This window comes from Scylla paramamosain, chromosome 1 (genome assembly GCF_035594125.1).
Source record: "Scylla paramamosain isolate STU-SP2022 chromosome 1, ASM3559412v1, whole genome shotgun sequence".
NCBI classification, from domain to species: Eukaryota; Metazoa; Arthropoda; class Malacostraca; order Decapoda; family Portunidae; genus Scylla; species Scylla paramamosain.
In genome coordinates, this window is record NC_087151.1 from 35,919,671 (window position 1) to 35,942,692 (window position 23,022).

Below are 23,022 nucleotides of genomic sequence, written 5' to 3' on the forward strand. Positions count from 1 at the left end.
TGATGTCTTGTTTGGGTCATTTCCCCTTAAGGAGGATCTCATCCAGACAGTATATTTGGATTAATGAGCTTTTCAATTTGTTATTTTTATATTAGCATTATTGTGATGAAATCATTCCTTTGTGTTCTTGTCAGATAGTGCAGAGTGAACATGGTCTTCTCACTACAGTGGGTTACAAGCTCGGCAAGAAATCTCCTACCATATATGCACTAGAAGGTTCTGTTGCCATTGCTGGAGCTGCTGTGACATGGCTCAGAGATAATCTCCATGTCATAAAATCATCAACAGATATTGAGCCACTGGCTAAGAAAGTAAAAGACTCAGGGGGTGTGTATTTTGTGCCTGCCTTCTCTGGGCTCTTTGCCCCGTATTGGCGCTCTGATGCTCGAGGGTAAGTTCACTACTTCTGTTACACTAATTACCATTAATATATTTCCTACTTTCAGCTTGCAAGTGAACCATAAATGGCCATGTATGACCTTTATGTAAGGTATATTTTTACATGGTTACCTCTATAAACCATTTGTATGTTATCAGTATCAAGATGTTAATTTTAATATAGCTGAAGACAACAAAAAACTATTTAAATTTATATGGTAACATTTTTTAGGAGAAATTCTTCTAAATTAGGAATCATATGCCCAGTGAAAATACATCCCTTAATTCTTGAATCTGAAAGCTGTAAACTAAGTATATCTAACAAACTTGCCTAATGCATGCTGCTTAGTTAAGTTGTATTTTTTAAATCCAAGCATCAAAACAGGTACTGTTAAGAATTCAAAATGCTACAGCACTTCACATCACACCAGATCAGCTTTCTCTATTTTGTTTTTGGCTAGACAAGATGAAGAGAAGAAAGGTGAGACGAAGGAAGGAGATGGGAGAAGAGTGAGAGAAAGAGAGAGAGAGTATATTAGTGGTTTCCTGATACTTTAAGAGACTTGAGTATACTTGATTATTGTATAATAAGTAAACATTTATGTTGTATCAGGAAATTTCTCATTACTGTATCTTATGTATTTTATACCTTTCAGGACAATCTGTGGCTTGACACAAGCAAGTACAAGTGCCCATTTAGCACGTGCAGTGCTGGAGGCTGTGTGTTTCCAGACTCGTGAAATTTTGGATGCAATGCAAAAAGATTCTGGAATTACACTGAATAAACTACAAGTGGATGGTGGAATGACTTGCAACAATACTCTTATGCAATTGCAGGCAGATATTGCTGGAGTACCAGTTGGTAAGACTAAAATTTGTATCATTTACTGTTCAGTGAAGGAAATTTTTCTTGCTATTCCTTAGAGTCAGTGTCATTTGAATTTGTTTTCCTTAGCAGTGCATAATTTCTTTCAACTTCACAGTACATGAAGAGGGCCATTTTACCAAGCACACATGAAGGCAGAGGTCAAGTGGATTTTTTAATTCAATAGGTCTTGGTCTCCACCATGTGGGATATTTTTAGGCATAGTATTTACTGTTGAAACTGAAAAGAACATCTTCTGATAAGATCTCTTATCACCATATATCACTGCTTTCAGTACTCTTGATCACTGAGCCTTTGTTATCTTGACTGATTAATGTTATTAGTATGGAACAATTTTGATGCTGAACCTAAAAAAATTACTGCAATTGCTGTCCTGTTGTTTGAAAAATTCCATCCTTTTTTTTCCTTATTTTGCTACTTTTGGCCTTGAGCAAAGTTGTAAAATTACAAGAAGCAGTGTAACCATAAACGTACCAAAAAAAAAAAATAATATAATTACTACTGAAGAAAAAATAAGTATTGTTATGTGGGGCATAAGTATTGAAGAGAAGAAAGGTGAGACGAAGGAAGGAGATGGGAGAAGAGTGAGAGAGAGAGAGAGAGAGAGAGAGAGAGAGAGAGAGAGAGAGAGAGAGAGAGAGACAGGGGGGGGCAGAATGGTGAAGACGAGACATAGACATGTCCTGGGATGAGTAGCCCAGTGCACCCTCAGTTTAGTGTAAGAATCTCAGTGCTTAGTCACTTTCCTCCTCCAGTTAATTTTCCATATTTCCTGTTATGCTATTGTATTGAGTCCCACCCAATATTTAGTTGAAGAATTCCTCTTCTTTATAAAGTAATCAGTATGTAGCTAGCCCCTATAATACACTCACAATGATTTTAAGAAAATAACAGTTTCAGTAGCTTGCTGCTCGGGCTGGGTGTATGGCAGGTGTGTGTGACTATTCACCATAGTAATGCCATGCAAGATCAGTTTAACAGGACGTGTCAGTATCAGGATGTAACCATGTCTGGACATTAGACTGGACACATCTAAATAATTATTCTGAATTACTTGTAGCCAGAGGTGCTTGACCCAAGATACTACTGTATCTGAAAATCTGGGACACCTTATGATTAAAAGAGACTTCTGTGGCCTTGGCCACATCTTCTGAGATCTTAATTCACTAAAATGTTTTTTTTAACTTGTGTTATTAAATTTTAACTTACTAAAATATGTTTTTCTTTGAAACTTATCATATTACTGAATAATAAATAGTGCTTAGTACTTTGCATTCATATATGGTGTTTAAGTTGAAGAAATACCTTCAGCAAAAGTAGAAAGGGTTGTGGGCTGGGAATGAACTTTGTGAAAGATAGTGAGAATGATCATAAGTGAAGCATGCACAAGTGTCCAGGCACAGCAGTATGGCTGGCCAGCTGTATGGTTTGTGGGTTATCTGAGCACAGTGGAGGGTTGGAGCGTTACAGGGAGAGAGGAGGAGGTAGTGGGAAAAGTAGCAAGGATGTGAGGAAGAGAGGAGTGTGGCATGAGTGAGGGAAGTGTGTCATTGTTGTAATTGATGGGGTCTATAGATCAGATGGCTTTCATACTTCACATTACCAGGCTTATTGTCTTTGGCTGTCACACTGCACTGTAATCTGCATGTGTAACTGGATTCCCATTTTATAAGGTAGACCTTATTTGATTTAAGAGGAGTTTGTCCAAATGCCTGAAAGACAGATATAATCGCTAACTCAATACATGAATGTGTGATATAATGAGGATGTACTGTATGTTTAATGGCAGGTTGTGGTTTAGACTTTAGATGTTAAACTGTCATATGAAATAACTGCAGTTAGTTCTTTTACAAACCTGTTTCTCAAGAGCCATCTGTAGGCATTATATGCAGCAGCAATGCATATAAATAATAGATATTTTGTACTGTTATTATTATTGTTATATCATATAACACTAACCAAGAGGAAATGGCACGCTATCGTGCAAACACATCCAGAAATATATAAACAGACAAGTGGTCATTTCTATACTAGATGTGAAGTCCCATGCCTGGCTCATTGTGTTTCAGATTCAACCCAGTGATCATTGAGGTAAGACATCTTCCTTATAAAATATCAACTTACAGAGAGGTCTCATTATATGACCATCCATTATACAAGAAACCGATGATAAGAGGTGTGTGAATTAGGGACTATTCTTTTTATACAAGTGCAAAAATTTGATGATTCAAGCTTCAGTCTAAGGTGAGTAAAATTACAAAGTTTAAATTGCACACCTTCTTGCACCCTCCCATTAATACATCCAGGCTGTATGGTGATGTACAATGATTCAGATGCACAGGGACAAGTTTGTGAGCATTGGAAGAGAACCATGCACCCTTTCCCTTGTCCCTTACCTACCATTCATTCTCCAAGTCCCATCAGTCCTCTTTTAAAATGAACTTGGTGTCTCTTGGACTCTCGCTATTATGCTTGTACTCTATCATCATTTTGCTTGCAAGCATATTTGCAATACAGTACAAGCACAGTGTACATGCTTTATGTAACTGATGCTTGGGTATGTTATAGTGTTATTACTGACATGTTCTTTCATTTGCTGTCTTTGGTGTGGTGTTGTGTGTGACTGACCATGTGGTGTATAGATTGTGCCTTATTTTGCTTCTTAAGTGCTAACTGTGCCTCCCAAGCAGCCAATGAGTTCTGGTGCAAGCCCTAGCAGTAAGGCTAAGTGAGCTAGAGTACCAATAACACTCGCAAAGAAGGTAGAAATTGTTAAGAGGTACGAGTGGTGAGCAAGTTACCCTCCCTGACATATTAGCTATGCATTGGTGAGTGTTGTGCACATTTTGTATGTTCAATTAATATGAAATTATGTTCTTTATATGATGTTTTCTTTTTCAGGTTGCTTTATCAATAGTTCTGTAATATAGACATGATTTTTGTGTTTGGTATCTTACATTTTAGCTTGAAAACTTATCTTTGACAAGGATCATGGAACTAAACACCTTTTTTGCCATTAGTTTTGTTTCACTGTACAAGCAATTGAAATGGAACCTAACTGCTCTTTTTTATTTATTTTTTATTTATTTATTTATTTATTTTTTTTTTTTATGTAGGAGGGACACCAACCAAGGGCAACAAAATCCAGCAAAAAAAAAAAAAAAGGCCCACTGAGATGTTGGTCCCTGAATAGGATCCAAAGCGCCAGTCAAAAATTGAAGGATAAGTGTCTTGAAACCTCCCTCTTGAAGGAATTCAAATCATAAAATGTTGGAAATACAGGAACAGGCAGAGAGTTTCAGAGTTTACCAGAGAAAGGAATGAATGATTGAAAATACAGTCAGTCAGAGGAGAGGAGTTGATTCCAACCTGTCTAGAAGAGCGGCATGAGTGGAACCCCCCCAGACATGTGAAGCAAGCTCCATACATGGACAGATAAGACCCCTGCACAGAGTTAGCAGCTGGGAGGGTGAGAAAAACTGGTGGAGACACGTCTCAGAACACCTAACTTCTTAGAAGTTGTCTTAGCCAGAGATGAGATTTGTAGTTTCCAGTTTAGATTATGAGTAAAGGACAGACTGAGGATATTCAGTCAGATTGTCATTGAACAAGAGGAGATGGTTGTCTGGGAGTGAATTGATAGATGGAGGAATTGAGTTTTTGAGGCATTGAACAATACTAAGTTTGCTCTGCCACAATCAGAAATTTTAGAGAGATCAAAAGTCACACATTTTGTGACTTCCCTGTGTGAACTGTTTACTTCCTGAAGGGTTGGATGTCAATGAAAAGACATGGAAAAGTACGGGGTGGTATCATCAGCATAGGAGTGAATAGGACAAGAAGTTTGGTTTAGAAGATCATTGATGAATAAGAGAAAGAGAGTGAGTGACAGGACAGAATCCTGAGGAACACCACTGTTAATAGATTTAGTAGAAGAACAATGACCATCTACCATAGCAACAATAGAATGGTCAGAAAGAAAACTTGAGATGAAGTTACAGAGAAGGATAAGAGCCATAGGAGGGTAGTTTGGAAATCAAAGCTTTGTGCTAGTCTCTATCAAAAGCTTTTGATATGTCTAAGGCAATAGCAAAAGTTTCACCAAAATTTTTAAAAGAGGATGACCATTTTTCCATAAGGAAATCCAGAAGATCACCAGTAGAGCAGCCTTGACGGAACCCATGCTGACGATCAGATAGAGGTTGTGAATTGATAGGTGTTTAGGAGTCTTTCTGTTGAGGATAAATTCAAAAACTTTGGAAAGACAAGAAATTAAAGCAATAGGACCTCCCTATATAATATTTCTTGTAATATAAAGAAACAGTGTATGATGATAGTGACCAGGAGTACAGTGATTACCATGATTTTCTTGGCTTCAAAGATAAATGTATAAATCAATTTTTTTTTTTTTATGTAGGAGGGACACCTCATGTTTTAAAACTGAATTTCATTATGTTTCTCATGCTTTATAAATTATTTTATAAATTATTACCCACCTGTGCTTGACCACTTGCTACACATATTAGTAAGAGTGCAATAGAGTAGGATCTCAGTAAACTGTTTAGCATGCATGAAGAGAGCTCAAGGCACCCACTTTCATCAGGCACTAGCCATACCCGGTCAGATGAAACGGACACATGGCAGTCAAGGGACTAGCTCCCTCCAAAACTGTCCTTTTTCAAGTTGCCATTTCTCCATAACCACTGCATGAAGAGATAACTGGATGGCATCATTATTAAGAGGAAGACGTGATGCTGAGTACAATGTCTATTTCATTCACTCCTCCTTTGCAGGCTAAGTTTAAGGTGTGTGTGAATATGGGGTATTTTTGACATTTAGCACTAGAGGGCCAATCTTAGTGGGATGAAAATCATCACCACCACCAGTCCCTTAAGGGTTAAGAAAGGTGTTGCCTAATTTTGGGGTGCATCCAGTAAGCTTATGTAATAAACTGTCATATGAGATATGTAATTTCTCTGATTTAAGGTATTGAGAGGACAAGCTATGTGACACATTAGCTGATTGACAATTTAGAGAGTCACAGAATGCTTTTATTTGCAGCTCGTCCCAGTATGACTGAAACAACATCCTTGGGAGCAGCAATGGCAGCTGGATCAGCAGAGGGCATTGAAGTCTGGGATTTAACCAAACTCACACCTCTTACAAATGATGATTTCACACCTTCTATAATGCCTGAAGGTTTGTAAAATACAATTTCTCAATGAACATGTAGATTCTGAACAATAATGAAAATATGGGAGATCTTTGTGTAAGTGTTCTTCTGTTTCACATGTATAGATATTTTGGGTACTAATGTAACTTTGACATTTACAGCAGTATCATGGAAATACCAGTACAGTAGGGTATGCAACAATGCATGGTCATTATAATGTACAACTGCAATAATGAACTGAAATTTTAACAAATATTTAATTGGAATAACAAACCAAAACTGGCATAACAAACTCGCCACTCATGTGAGCACTGGAATTTTGATAAAAATTCAGTCAGAATAACAAACCAAAATTGGCAAGACGAATTCACCATTTATGGGAGCACTGAAATTTTAATAAAAAATTAATAGCAATAAGAAACTTGCAAGACTAACTCACCAGCTATGCGAGCTGTTCCTCACTTATCTGTTGCCTATCCCTTCCTCCCTTCTTTCCTTTCGTCTCAAACCTCCCTCCCTGTCACCTCCCCTCTCCCTTATTTGTTTGAGATAAGGGACTAAGAAGTGATACAGGGCTCTCTCTCTCTCTCTCTCTCTCTCTCTCTCTCTCTCTCTCTCTCTCTCTCTCTCTCTCTCTCTCTCTCTCTCTCTCTCTCTCTCTCTCTCTCTCTCTCTCTCTCTCTCTCTCTCTCTCTCTCCCCCCCCCCACCACGCTTCATTCATTTTATGTAATTTTTGTTTCATCCTTTCTCACTCTTTCTCACTCATATACATAATTCCATTTTCATTCTCAGCCAATCTCATTCTGTTTAGCAATCCTTACTTTCAGAGAGAGAGAGAGAGAGAGAGAGACGCTAACAGTAGGTAAATGTGATTGATACTTGTCAAAGCAGCATGAAACTCGGGGTGGTATTGTGCAAAATTCAGGATGGTAAGAATTTAGGACTAGGCAGGAAACTTGAGATACTGTATATATTTGTTGCATTATCTCAAATGTAGTAGTGTAGATGTGCTCATTTTATTTATTTTTTTTTTTTATTGTGGATTTTTTTTTTTTTTTTTCTGGTTCCCTAGAACCAATTAATTTTTTCTCATAGGTTCTTCAGGTGCCATAACACACATTTTCCATAATGAATGCTACAATGGAACAAATCATGTTTGTTGTCATGTACCCTACTGTACATTGTATGGTGAAGCCAACATTTGCATCATATTTATATTTTGTTTACTTAAAACTGAGTAATCTTTAAGAGTGTGATACTATATATTGTCTTAAAAGCTTTTCAGCTCCACTGCTCATGGTTTCTTCCACCAGTTATGTCTTGATCAGACCATGCTCCATCCCCAATCCAGAATGAGGAACTCTTACTGGCTTAGTACAGTATACTTTCTTCTTTCTCTCCTCTCCTGGTCCCTTGTCCTCTTTGTCCCTTTCTCCCTCTTCTTCAGGTCATCCCTCCCCCATGTCTCCTCTTCTATTCTTAACTTCTTGCCCACTCTTCTCATCCCTTCCTTCCCATCACATCTTCCCTTTTGTGTGCAGAGGGAAATATGTGTATGTGTGTGTAGGCTTGAACTTACACATATGATTCTCTCCCTGCCACAGGAAACCTGTATTTGACCACAATCTTATTCTCCTGCTAAGTTTTCCTCCTTTCCCTCTCTCCCCTCCTCTGCCATTATACTTTTCTAGCACCCTTTTCACCTCCTCTCCTTTTACCTGTATTTCCCCCCATGCTACTCCCCACAGAGAGAGAGAGAGAGTGTGTGTGTGCTTGGTTGTCACAAATTTTATACTCCCAGCATTTCATGCCAGTCTGAAGGAGGGGAATGTTAGAAGCACTATAATATTATAAGGAAATGGCCTGTTGGGATAAGAGGTATATAACTGTACTCAGTATCAAAAGTGTTTTAAGTCTTTTATGAACAAAGTTTTGTCTCATTATATAGCAATATTACAGTTCTTGCTTTATGTTTTTTTATGTTGTTTAAGACTTTATTTGTCAGCCTTAATGTGTATGCTTTATAAGGTTAAAGGTGAATCAGTATTTTCAATTAATTTTTTAACAAGTTAACTTTGTATTTTGCTTTATACCACTTCCCATTCACCCATTACTAAAATTCTTAAACAAAAGGAGTATTCAAATACTTTAGAGAATATGTAAATATTGACTTTATCTGTCATACGTTTTCTTGTTCATTTTTATCCATCTAAAATTTTTGTAAGCAAGTGTTAGCAGAGCTTTTGTTTTTTTTAGATTTAACTTCTTAATCAGTAGCCTGTCTATTTGAAATTTTTCTAAGATTTATATTGAATTAGCAGTAGAAGAAATTTGCATTGACATGTATCACACTTGGCTAGTGTGGCCCATACCATTGTGTGACAAACATCTGATATTTACCAACCAAGACAAAGATGATAATGCTTTGGCTGACAAGGTAATACATTACTATGATCTATGAATTTTAGCAGCACATGATATAGTGAGGCTCACATTATTGTTTCTTGGATTGTGTGAAAATTACAGAATTCATTGCACTATCAGCTCCATTTTGGTTGCTTGGTCTTTTGTTGCAGGTAGCCACTCATGCTTCAGATTCTGATCAGTTCATTGGCTCACTAAACACTAAATCATGCATTCATCTTTTGGTCCATCTCATGATTTTGTTAAGACATGAATACAAACTTTATTATGCAAATCTGAAAAAGTTAGGTGTAAAAAAAAAATAACATCACATATGGTCTGTTTCTCATAGGTTTTGATATAGGCAATTAGTATTAGGAAACAACTCTGCTTGATGTAATATGCACCCTCAACACAGTTTTAATACCAAATATTGCACTTCAGAACGTGAGATGCGATATGAAAAATGGTGTATGGCTGTTCAGCGCTGCATGGACTGGGAACTGCCCCGTGACAAGCAACCTGGACCAGGTACCACCCATGCATAAATCTTTGCATTCTTCTGGTGTATAGTGTTTAGTGCTGCCTGAAAGTAGTATCTCTTTGATTGCATGGAAGATATCGGCTATATTTAGTAGATGTAGATCTTTAATATTGCCATTGTTTTCATAGGTGTAATTAAGTGATTAGTATGTCTCCTGTGAAGGTATTGTTTGTGAGGTATTTTAGTTTGTGTTTGTGATGCAGCTCAGTGTCTTCTATGGAACTTGATGGGTATCATTAATATCATGAGGGCTACTGATTCTCCCTTATGCAAGGTTTCTTACTAATATGCACAGATTATGGGGTTAGCATTTTTTCCTACTTTATATATATATATATATATATATATATATATATATATATATATATATATATATATATATATATATATATATATATATATATATATATATATATATATATATATATATATATATTGTTATACTAGCCTCCACCCATGTATGGTGACACAAGAATCAGTAGCCCCATGTATGGTGACACAAGTAAGAAGAACAAGAGTCAAAGTTTGAAATTCATTATGGGTAGAGATAAGCATCACCTGGCTTACTTACATAGGTTTGTTGGTTTACTTAAGATATCATGTAATAATAGTGTTAGTTATTGAATTTATAAGCTCATTTACATGAAACTTAAATAAACACGAGGTAAGATACAAATGAGCATAGAAAATTGCAAGATAATGGATAAAAAATATAAAAAATTATGATGGATAAAATTCTTCAAATAATAATTCATCACACTATAAACTAAAACCTAGGCTACATCATCAATAACAGTACTGATCATTCCCAAATGATATTTATAGCTTATTTTCCCTAATATGTTTTATGCACAAGAATTTGTCGAAAACTTAAATGATAAACACAATAATTAGAAATTAAATTAATTGGATGAAAACTAGTGATACAGTAACAATTTAAATAAGATAACTTAGTTGTGGGAAAAATAAAACTTTGCCAAGTCATCACAGTGTCCCAGTGTTGTGCTTCAGGTCTCTGTGAATCTTATCTTTTCACATCTTCCTTCAGAAGGGAGTGTATGTAGATGCATACTTGGCAGTGAGATATTTACTCATGGACGCTGTATTCAGTGCGAAGAAATTAAGTGCATTTGCTTTCCACATTGCCCACAATGTAATTGTAGACTGCTGTTCCAGTGGCAAAAGTGAGAGCATTGTGATGTAATGGGCATATCCTCCACATTCATGCGTGCAGATGTTCATTTCTGCACTTATAATTTCTTGAGAACATCTACTTAGCAGATAATAAGTTGCTAGTCAGTTATATGTTGATTTTACTAGTTGAAGCTTCTGGTCTTCCAAATGAAAGTATAACCATCACTGAATCTCTACATGCTTTAGTTCTTTTATTAAAACACCAAGACTGTAACCCTTTTGCACATTTTTTATGTTATTAGCACCATAATGTTAATTCTGATACCATTTCTCAGTTAAAATGTCGGAGGAAAGTGTGAAACTTTGTTGAGGACCATGTTGATCTTGACAGTCTTGTGATGAGACAGTTCCTTTAGCATGGAGAAATCAGCGTACAAGTGTATAAGTGTACACATTGTGATCATTCTTCTTATCAGTTGTTGGGACAAATTTTTGTGTATTTGGTCAAGATCACAGTTTGATAAGTTAACAATGCAATGATTTCTTGCACACAATGAAAGAAAAAAATAGCACAGATCAGCTTTCTGCATTAAAAGTTTTGTGTCTTTTGATTTACTGTATTGAACAGGAGTTAGGATGAGTTTTAACCACTTTGTTCCAGTTGCTTAAAAACACGTGATGTTCATTTATGGTGTAGGTCTGCGAGCCATAACTTATCTAATTGCTAATACTATAATTCTCTCTCTCTCTCTCTCTCTCTCTCTCTCTCTCTCTCTCTCTCTCTCTCTCTCTCTCTCTCTCTCTCTCTCTCTCTCTCTCTCTCTCTCTCTCTCTCTCTCTCTCTCTCTCTCTCTCTCTCTCTCTGTATATATATACACACACACACATAAAAAAGAAGTAATAGACATGCATCTACTACCTTCATTCATCAATAATTGTCATAAGATGACTTTTCCAGCCACGTCAGCACATGGATGCACACACACACACACACACACACACACACACACACACACACACACACACACACACACACACACACACACACACACACACACACACAAGTACAAAACAGAGATGGGTGGGTAGATGCAGTGTACTTGGACATCAAAAAAGCTTTTGATAAAGTTCCACATAAAAGATTATTGTGGAAGATAGAACATATAGGAGGACTGAGAGGGAAAATGCTAAAATGGATGAGAGTACTTAAAGGATAGAGAAATGAGAACTGTGATCAGGGACACCTGTTCAAGTTGGAGTAAGGTAACAAGCGGAGTACCACAGGGGTCAGTGTTAGCATCCATTATGTTCCAAATATACATCAATGATATGCAGGAGGGTTTGATCAGTTATATTAATCTGTTTGCTGATGATGCAAAATTGTTGAGTAATAAAGAGTCATGTTGATTGTGTGGAGTTGCAAAGAGATATTGACAAGATTTATGGGTGGAGCAAAAAGTGGAAATTGGAATTCAATGCTAAGAAATGCCATGTGATGGAATTGGGAGAGAGTAAAAGAAGACCTGCACAGGTTTATAAAATGGGGAAGGAAGTAATAATGAAGAGCAAGTAGTTTATCAAGATACCCTGACCCCAGAATGGCATATGAGATATTTGGTGTGACATACAGGATGTTGACAAATATTAGGATGGCATTTCATTATGTGGATAATACTATGATGAAAAAGAATTATAGCCACTGTGCTACATCCCAGGCTGGAATATGCAATAGTGGTGTGGTCTCCACATATGAAAAAAGATATAAAGAAGTTGGAAAGAATTCAGAGAGCAGCTACAAGGATGGTACTGGAGCTGAAAGACCTAACTTATGAAGAGAGGTTGAAGGAAATGGGACTGCCAACTTTGCATGTTAGAAGGGAAAAAGGAGATCTAATAACGATGTATAAAATAGTTAACCGCATTGAGAACATAGACAAGCAGGACCTGGTGTTGCTGGAAGAAGATGAAGCTGGATGGATGAGAGGGCACTCAAAGAAGATCAGGAAGAGTCAGTGTTTGAGGAACATCAAGAAGTACAATTTTCCACATAGAACTGTGGATATCTGGAATGGTCTAATTGAAGAGGTTGTTACAGCACCTAACATGCAGAAATTTAAGGAAATATTGGATAAATATAGATATGGAGACAAGACACTATGAACACTGCTCTAATCCTGTATTATACAACTAGGTAAATACAGAGAGAGAGAGAGAGAGAGAGAGAGAGAGAGAGAGAGAGAGAGAGAGAGAGAGAGAGAGAGAGAGAGAGAGAGCAAGGAATGAACCAGGGGGGAAAGTGAGAAATGTACCCTCCCACACTTTCCCCTTCTTGTGTAGAGAGAGAGAGAGAGAGAGAGAGAGAGAGAGAGAGAGAGAGAATGTTGGGAGGAGGGAGGGTAAGAGGGCAATGAATGAACAAGGGAAGAGGGGAACTGTACCTCCTCCTAACAGTCCCCTTCCTGCTGGAAGAGATAGGGATGAAGAGAAGGATAGGGGGATATGGAAGATAAAGATGAAGAGAAGGATGAGGGGATATGGAAGATAAGGGAAGGACCATAGGGGAGGAATCTATGATGTAAGGCTCTGCCAATGAGACTTCCTCATCCTGGATAGAGGGTGGAGCATGGGGTAGCTCATTTACATGACTGGTGGGAGCAGGGAGGGTGGGAGGAGCAATAAAACCTCAAGGACATAATACAGAGTCTTAAGACAAGTCAAGACAGGATACGGGATTGCTCAACAACTTCTAAAATAGAATTCTACCATGACTCCTACATAGGCATCATCGTATATTCCACTGGTGCTTCATGATGCCTGCTTAGGCGTCATTGTATTGAAGGGATTAAAAAGATTCTTTATTAATTAAAATAAGGAACTAACCATCAATAAATTTTTATGCAAGAGTGGCAGAGTCAATTAATTGTGAAATATGTGGTGGTGTGTTGTGGACTCAGGATCAGGCTGCTTGACTGTGTTGAAGTAAGGAAACTAGGAAAGCTATGTTAAAGCAGAACTACATACTGCAAAACTTTAGATTTGGGCCACATAGCAATATGGCAGTATGGAATATGTTTGGTTTGAGATGGTGCAGCTTTGTTTATTGACAACATCCCAGAATTAAATGCGTACATATTTGCGCAAAATTAAAAAAAAAACAAGCACTAGAAGAAAAGTGCAGTTATGATAAAGTGCCATTTTCATGATGTAACTATTTAACTTAAGTTGGTTTTTAGCTTTCAGTCAATTGAAGTTAATTTTAATAAATGATGACGTATAATCATCAATATTGTTAGTACTGAAATGGCAGATCTCTTCAAGTACTTAAGATAACTGCATAAAGGCAGTCAGAGGACTGTAACTGTATATGGGAGAAACTGATCCTGCTACTCCATACTAAAAGATTATGCTTGAAGCACAATCTGAAGTTTGTGCCAGACAGACTATAAAGTCATTAGTGATATTTTGGACTACACAAGAAAGAAACAATCTGTCAGTAAAATTATATTTTCCTGGTATTGAAATGATCATGATGATGGAAGATGTTAGTGTTGTTGAATAATAATTATGCCCCATATGACAAGAGAGACTTGAGAAACCCACTAGGTATTCAAAAGAAAACTTATTCATTTGCTATGGACTTCCTTGACAGGAAGTTATGGTTTTGGAAATAGGCTTGGAGCCTTTTGCTTGATAAAAACATGATATTCTCATGCATTTCTGGTGAACATCTTCTACAATGTGAAAAGATTTCCATAGAAATTCAGCTTAACAAGTTGTTCAAAGAGATGTGACTTACCATTGTTAGACATTTGCTCTGCCTTTATGACACTTACAGGCAAAATCTAACTAAAAAATGTGTGTGTGTGTGTGTGTGTGTGTGTGGGTGCCCGCACACACACGCATGTACGTGTGTGTGCGCTACCATTGTCATATGCCTATAACTCTCTCTCTCTCTCTCTCTCTCTCTCTCTCTCTCTCTCTCTCTCTCTCTCTCTCTCTCTCTCTCTCTCTCTCTCTCTCTCTCTCTCTCTCTCTCTCTCTCTCTCTCTCTCTCTCTCTCTCTCTCTCTCTCTCTCTCTCTCTCTCTCTCTCTCTCTCTCAAAATAAATAAGTGAATAAATAAAATAATTAACACACTCACCTGCTGAACTGTCTTCCTGTATTGTCTTCCATTCTTCACATGCTGAGCTGTCTTCCTGTATTGTCTTCCATTCTCCACCCATCATTTTCTTCCTTCCTTCTCTTATACTATGCAAGTTAACTATTGTTGTATGTATTGGGGTGACTGCATACCTGTGTGTGTGTGTGTGTGTGTGTGTGTGTGTGTGTGTGTGTGTGTGTGAGAGAGAGAGAGAGAGAGAGAGAGAGAGAGAGAGAGAGAGAGAGAGAGAGAGAGAGAGAGAGAGAGAAAAGCTACCACAAAAAAATGTGGGTATTATTGTTTAGTGCTGGACTCTGCCTGTGCCAGTGTAAGAGTGTTTTTGGACCATATTAAGACTAATTTCTTTATTAGTCATTTCCTGAAATCAGTTAATACATAATTGATTTGTGTTTGTTAAATTATGGTACAATTATGTTTTTATGAACATTTTTTGTGGTTGATGAACATAAGGTTGGGAAGGGTTAATGTAGTTATTGTATTTTAAAATTTTTTTTTATTTATTCATTTTTTTATTTTTTATTTATTTATTTATTTATTTTTTTTTTTTGAACATCCAGTTTCTCTAGTTTATCAGAGCTAGGGCGGTGACTCCTAAGTAAGGACTTTGGATTTGGCATTTGGAAACCGAATACCCTTCCTACCCTCAGACTGTGGTCAAGATTTAAACCCGTGCACCTAGGACCCCTCACCCCACAAAAAGCACATGGTCCCACTGGACCACAGTAGCCACTTGAATTGTAATTTAGTAGTGCTGATAATTTTTCCCTTTTTTTTATTTTTTCAACTTTTATATAATGCAAGATTGAAAAAAAGATTTGTGCAATATTATTTGGTGATTAGTTCAGGTAAATTTTGAACTTAACAGAAACTTAATTCTGGCCATGTAGCATTAGTCTTTTAGTGTTTACCATCAAATTCTGATAAAATATGTAAATACTGAAAGTATATTAATAATAACCATTTAAAAAAAACATAATGAAGCTTATGTGATCTGACTGGGCAGATGATCATGAAACAATTCACTGTCAAACAATATTGTTTTACAATTCCAACACAGACAAAAATGCAAATAATTAGTCATCAGCAAGCATAATGCACACTGAATGGTGTAGCAAGGAGGACTGGTGCATCCACTCTCAAGCAAAGATGCCATGAGTCAAAACACAATGCAAATTGTTGAAATTCATGTAGCAAGTACAATCGCTTAGAACAAACTCATAAAAAATTGTCACTAATCAAAATAAAAAGTATAACAAACAAAATAACATGAAGCTAGGTAGTAAGAATAAGAAAAGTTTACTATTGTAAGAAAAATTCCTTAGATCAGCGGGACATGGTAACTGTGTCACTGCCTCCTATCATGCTGGGTGCTTACACCGTTTCTCTATGCAAGTGCACCAGTCATGCCAAATGCTCAAACATAAGTTTTTTTCAGAGACTTGCTACCCTATTTCCAACCCTATTCCCACTGTCATTTTGGGGTAAGTGACTTGCTCCAATGAAAGTGGAAAGGTCAGAATAGTAGTACATGCTCGTAACTCCAAACCCCCTGAGGTTGGCACTTAACTAATTTCTCCACATGGTGCTTCATATATATATATATATATATATATATATATATATATATATATATATATATATATATATATATATATATATATATATATATATATATATATATATATATATATATATATATATATATAAAAGCAGGTCACAAAATCTGATGTTTGATTGTATGCTCTAGTAAAACCTCACTTTTCATGCTTTTGTCTCAGACTTTTGTGATTTAATCTATCTATATTTTTGCCTCATGCATGTGTAGTCTCTTTGCCTCATGCTTGTGTGTTACATGTGTATATATGTTACATTTTAGGTCTTTTTGAAGTGCTGTGTTATCTTCACTTATATAATGCAGGCTAGGGCCTGACACTTTTAGCTGCACATTGATGCTACTTGCTAATGCCCAGCTGAAACGTAGATGAACTTTTAATTTGTAGAATTATGATTTATTTACATATTATGTGATCTTTAATAAACATATTGATGACTTTCTTTTTTCTGTGACCTAAATATTTGTGTTGTACATTTTGGTCCATTATTTATTTATATCCTTTTCTCAGTCTATTCCTCTTTGACACATTACTCCTCAGAATGCCTCCCAAGGCCATGGGTGAAGAGCCTCCACCTCTTCTTATGCAAATATTGTCTTCTGTCTTGTTGAAGGCTTTACTAACACTTTTTTTCACACATGTATTCATTTACTATATTCTTCTTACATCCTAAGTGACTTTCCTATATTTTTAAGACTATGTGTTCATATTCACTCTTTCTTTACATGTCACTCCTTGTTTTTTTCAATGTATCCAAACCACTTTTTCTGTCCATTCCACCACCCTACATTTTAGTTCATTTGCACAGGTTCTCATGCTACATGTTTTCCTTTTTATCAGATTTCCTGGGCTTTTTTGTGTATGTATTCTAAGTGTAGTATATAAGAAACTAACTTTTATTGTTGTATCTTAGTAGATTGGGACAATAATATAAAATTCCATCAACTGTGAATATGCTGAATCTTGCAAAGACTTCACTATGTACATTTGAATGAATTTTTTTATTATATATATATATATATATATATATATATATATATATATATATATATATATATATATATATATATATATATATATATATATATATATATATATATATATATATATATAATTGCTCATAAAAAAAAATTATATATATATATATATATATATATATATATATATATATATATATATATATATATATATATATATATATATATATATATATATATATATATATATATATATATATATAATTTTTTTTTTTTATGAGCAATTATGTGATTCACTCTTATATTACAGGGGTGTGCTGATCATCATTATTAGTTCTCACCATATTGTCATATTTTCATCATGATATCCAAAATATTTGTATGCATATGATGTAAAAATAAGGGAATGTAACACAGCTTTTTTACTTTCAGATCAGGAGTACCGCTTACTGTCATCAGTGCCACCAAGCCTCTTCCTTCTCTCTTCTTTTTTTATAATAATGGTTGCTAGTCACCTTCACAGATCCTGACACTAGTTTGCCAGAGGCAACTAGACAATGTTTAGTGATGTACATATTTATTAATTTTATTTATTCTGAACATATTTTTTGTGTTTTAATGACATTCAATAAAGAAAGGATATTATGATTTCATTCTCCAGGGATTCTATTTAGAATAAACCTACAAACACTAGAATATAGGAAAAAGTTCCTAAAAAATTATACAAGTCTAAAAATGTTCCATTTAGACAAAATGTTTGCAGGAGACATTTTTCTATTTAGATAGGTTCAAACAAGCAAGTTAAAAAAATATCAAAAGAAAATATGTATTATAGTTTAGAGCACTGTAATTAATATTTACATATATAATGCAAAAGATTAACATCTTACAAAAATATAAATACAGTCAAGTTGCTGCTATCAGCGTGCATTACATGTGATTCACATCAGAGTTTTAATGAAAGCAATGACAGGAAATTTCTATGGTTCTAATCCAGCTGAGACGAAATTAAAATATATCCGGTTTACCTATAATTATTATTATTATTACTATTATTATTTATTTATTTATTTATTTATGTATTTTATTTTATTTTTATTTTATTTTATTTTATTTATTTATTTTTTTATGGATATAACTGAAGGTAATGAAAATAGAAAAAGGAGCTCAGAGAACATAAAAAAGATAATGAATAAAATCCAATACAATACATTAACAATCATTAAAATACTATGCTGAGTCACTGTTTGCACACACACCTGACGAACACTCACTGTTGATATCATTGTAGATGGCAGTGGCAGCGGCAACAGCCAACCTCTCTCCTCACTAAACTCGCATCACTGTGTATGGTGGAGGTGGCAATAGCAGCTGCAGCCCACCTTTCTCCTAACTAAACTAGCATCACTGTGGGTGGTGGCTGTGGCAGCAGCACACTCATTCCCCCAACATTAGTGTTACCCTATTCTGCATTATAGATTTCTCTGTGGCTTGTTGCTTCCCATTCCCATGTTAGACTTTCAAATCCTCACATTAGAGTATAACTTGGAAGCAAACTGACCTATAGATTAGACATAATTCATGCTAGAATATTACACATTAGCTGCAACCTGACTATTTATATATCTTAGTTTATTGCACACAAACACACACACATACACACCAATTTTTCAAACCAATATATGATGTAACTGAAATTTCAGTAAAAACTGAAAGAATGTCATAAGGGTAGAAGAGAATGGAGATCTACAAAAATGGAAAGGGAAACCACAAACTATATAAATCAATATCATTGACTATCACAGTATGCAAGGTTACTGAAAATTAATAAATAAACAATGGACAATAGTTGGAAGGCAAAAGAATAACACTGGGTAAACAATTTGGATCCAGGGAAAATATATCATGTGAAACTAACTCAATAACCTTTTACTCAAGAATTATTCACAAAACACAAGAGAGAGATGCATGGGTGCAGTATTTGAATCTGAAAAAAGCATTTGATAATGTTCCTCATGAGAGGCCACTTTGGAAATTTGAAAATACAGGACTAAATGGTGGGATCAAAACCTGGATGAAAAGCTGTCTGAAATTCAGAATTATTAGGATAGTAGTGAAAGATAATATAGTAGAGAAAAGTAGTCATTTACCACAAGAATGATCTTTGACATTAATATTTTCAAAGATTTATATCAGTGATATGCCTGAAGGAGTCAAAAGCTACATAAGTCTATTTACAGATAATTAAAAATTACTAGAAGAAATAAGAATCCACAATGATTGTGAAATCCTGTGGAATTGTTTAAAGATCTATGAGTGTAGCAAGAAATAAGAAATATAATTAATTATGCTGATAACCTTGGCCTGCATCTCTCAGTATCATTTGCCAGTTTCCCAGTTCAACAGGAATTAAACATTTTATGTGAATTAACCACAGAATGCCTAATTTCTGATCTTTGTTATTTCAGAATGGGGCTGAGCAAACCTTGTGTTGTTCAGTGCCTCCAGAATATAATTCCTTGATTTATTTATGCAGCATTATCTTCCACAACTGTCCTCTCTTCCTTGGTTACATCCAACTATTCACCTCTACACTGACTGTATTTATATAGACTGTTGACTGTCCTGTACTGAAAATCTCAACTGGAAATTTCACTTTTCTCCTATTGCTAAAACAGCTACCATGAAGTAAGATCATGTGTTGTCTCTGTCTATACTTTTCCTTCTCCCACTTGCTTACTCTATACAGCTCCCTTATTTGTCCACATATGGAATAGTTGTATAGCATTTGGAGAGGTTCATCTCCTAAACATACTACTGTAAAAAAATATTTTTTGTGTCATGAATTCTTCTCCCCCAACTGATCATATTAATTCTCTTTTTCTTTGATACTTTGTTGCATCTCTTACTATCCTCTACCATTAATTACATGGTTACTGCCTTCTGAACTTCTTGCCTGTCTATCTTCCCTGCCTCCTGTAGCATCACTGAACAAAAATTTATATTTCCACCTTTATTCTGTCCATCTTACTAATGCAAAAGTTAAATAGCATCTTCACTCTTTCATCCCTTTTACTGGTAATCTCTTCTCTTCTTGTTTCTGTATTTTCTCCTATCTCTGACTTGTATTATTTCAAGAGGTAAAGACATAAAAAAAGTAATTTATCTATCTCTTTTGGTTCTATATTGTTCCTGTTTTCAGAGCAGTATGGTGTCCAGGTTTTTTTTTTCTAACAATTTTATGGTTTTTCAAGCATATTAAAAGAGAAAAAATGTGTAATATAAATAATCACCCCTCAGATTATACCTGAGCCTCATTCTTGACTGTGTACCCCCATGGTGGTGTTTGGTTTCTCCAAACATCACCAAGTAATACTTTGCTTTTGCTTGTATCAAATTACATTTACCAGCTCTGTCCATTCAGTTTTCTTATTATGTTTGTCAGTAGGATGGTTGCATTGCAGTCGGACTTGAATAACTTGCTTATCTTCATGTCATCTGTAAATTTACTAATATTGTTACAAATTCTATCATCTAAATCAGTGGTTCCCAAACTAACTTAAATGATGTTCCTTTTTGCTTTGAACAGACCCAAATGCCCCCTCCCCTCACACATTTAACTGTGTTTATATTAAATTATTTTTTTACACTTTATATCTTGTCACTATTTAGGGAGTTCAGGCAGGGAATTCTTGCTTGCTTCTGTATTTTCTCCCATCTTTCATGAACTTCAAGAGGAAAGTTGCAAGACAATTTTCAAATTTTGGATAATCCTTTTTGGACTGTATTGTTTGGGGGCTGGCATCTTCAGTGGGCCTTTTTGTGCTTTTATGTTGCCCCTGGCCAGAGATCCTCTTACATAAAAAAAACAGTGGAAAGAATTATCTTTTCTTGGATTGAAACAAATCAAACAATTGATAGATACAGAAGAGATTTTAATAAACACTTGCCTCAACAGGAGCAAAGAAAAGTATAAGTGAAGAAAACTAACAAAACTGACTTGCTCATTTTCAAACACAAAAGAATTAAAAAAAAAAAAAAACATGGCATATGATATCTTGAAATACTCTATAACACTGAAATGAACATGCAAAAAAAATCTAGTAAACCACTGTCTTCATGATATGCATGGTTTGATGTACTAAACATGGAAATAGGAAGATGTCATGGGTATAGTATTTCAAATTCTCATAGTAGTGGGATGTAAAGATGGTTATTTTCATAATCAAGCCATACCAAGATATCCAATTCCATAAATTAATTATGAAACATGAAGGCATGACACATACATAACTTACATCAGTAAAAAATTGAAACAGTTATATGCAGTTCTATAAACTATAATATACGAAAATGACAAATTCAAATTCATACAGCACTGAAACATAAGCATTTTACTTCATTTTACTAGTTTCCTTTCTAAATTCAACATACTTTTCTTTATGCCTTTCTCATGACCCCCTTTTCCCTCTTGCCTAATAGGAAAGGCATAGAACACATCTACTTTCCACTCAAGCATTCCAGCCAAGACATGAACAGTCTGAGGTGAAAAGTACATTTCGTCACTGGTATACAGGATGTCTTGGCCATAACAGTTTCATGTATCAATGAAAGTCTATCCATTATTTTTATATTAAGTTACAAGCCTGCAATTCATTGCTTTAACTCTGGATAGCCATTCAGCTCCAACTTTCCTTCTTGGCAAAATACCACATAACAGTATCCCTTTGTGTCTACCTTTGTCTTACCTGCTACCTAAATCTCACAATTGTTCTTTTGAAGTTTTCATTAAGATTATGACTCTTCTAACAAATGCATTATATTCAACCCTCCAATCCTCTTGTTTTTCCTTTATCCCTCACCTTAAGTTATTAAAACCACTTAAAACTTAGACAACTTTTCCCTTTTGACTTTTCCAGGATCATTCATTCATTCTGTAAGCAAGCATCAAGCCTATCTGGAACAGTGCCTATACCCTATCCTAGACAAACAAACTTTCATGCTTTGCTTCCTATACCTGGAACAAAATGCATGATCTGAGTATATAACTTGACTATCATCATGCACAATCACTGTACTTGAAAGAATGGTATAAAAAGCATCTGACCTTTTCATCTTTTCATCATATCCATTACCTTTGTCACCTTTGAACACACAGGTCAGAGCATAGCACGTGGCTCTCCTGATGAAGGACTACCATTATACCCTCCAACTCTGTGATCTTCTCATAGGCCACAACATGAGAGGCTTTGAGCTCTATAGAACTCAGTCTCCTGCTCTTAGATCTTCCCACAGAACTCGATCTCACCTTTGAGATCCTCCCTTAGAACTCTGCTAACCTAAAGTATGAGATCCTCACCACCATCTCTCATTGCCTTGCTTGTAAGTAACAGTGAAATAAGACTACCAAATCACCCATTCAAATTGAATGATGTTTTACACTAAAATAGTGCTGCCACATAGTGTGACACTGGCCTAAGTGGCCCTTCTGCTTCTATGCTGCAATAGGCAACCACTTATCACAGTCCCAACACTCAACCCCCACATTGCAAGTGCAGCCACCTCACCATTAATAAGAGAAGTTGAAGAAAAAACATGGGATTAAAGCTGGCAAGAAGACAGTGATAAGGAGGGCCTTTAAGGTAAACAAGTCAACCATCCACATTGTATCTTTGGTGCCAAAACCTTAGCAATGATGAGCTCAAAAAGGGACTTTGGGTGGGGGTGCAGAAGGAAATAAGGGTTTTCAA

At 35.6% G+C, this 23,022-nt stretch overlaps 2 protein-coding genes across 9 annotated transcripts in view; one reads left to right on the forward strand and one right to left on the reverse strand.

Moving 5' to 3' along the window:
* LOC135104801 (glycerol kinase-like) overlaps positions 1 to 17,925 on the forward strand; it is a 39,650-nt gene extending 21,725 nt beyond the window's left edge. For 5 of the 8 annotated variants that reach the window (XM_064012404.1, XM_064012425.1, XM_064012432.1 and 2 more), the window contains 5 exons: positions 135 to 391; positions 1,035 to 1,240; positions 6,326 to 6,463; positions 9,287 to 9,373; positions 17,705 to 17,925. In XM_064012404.1, coding sequence (XP_063868474.1) covers positions 135 to 391; positions 1,035 to 1,240; positions 6,326 to 6,463; positions 9,287 to 9,373; positions 17,705 to 17,802 — 786 coding nt within the window. In that variant the 3' untranslated portion in view covers positions 17,803 to 17,925. Of the gene's footprint in view, positions 1 to 134; positions 392 to 1,034; positions 1,241 to 1,361; positions 1,636 to 3,333; positions 3,356 to 5,867; positions 6,069 to 6,325; positions 6,464 to 9,286; positions 9,374 to 17,704 lie in introns of those variants that run through there. The other 3 variants (XM_064012468.1, XM_064012451.1, XM_064012457.1) reach the window with 3 other exon arrangements.
* Positions 17,926 to 22,107: 4,182 nt separating this feature from the next.
* Positions 22,108 to 23,022, reverse strand: part of LOC135105339 (uncharacterized) — an 8,324-nt gene continuing 7,409 nt past the window's right edge. The window contains exon 5 of the mRNA XM_064013522.1: positions 22,108 to 23,022. This exon is cut by the window's right edge and continues 1,141 nt beyond it. The gene's annotated coding sequence lies outside the window, so the exon portion shown is untranslated.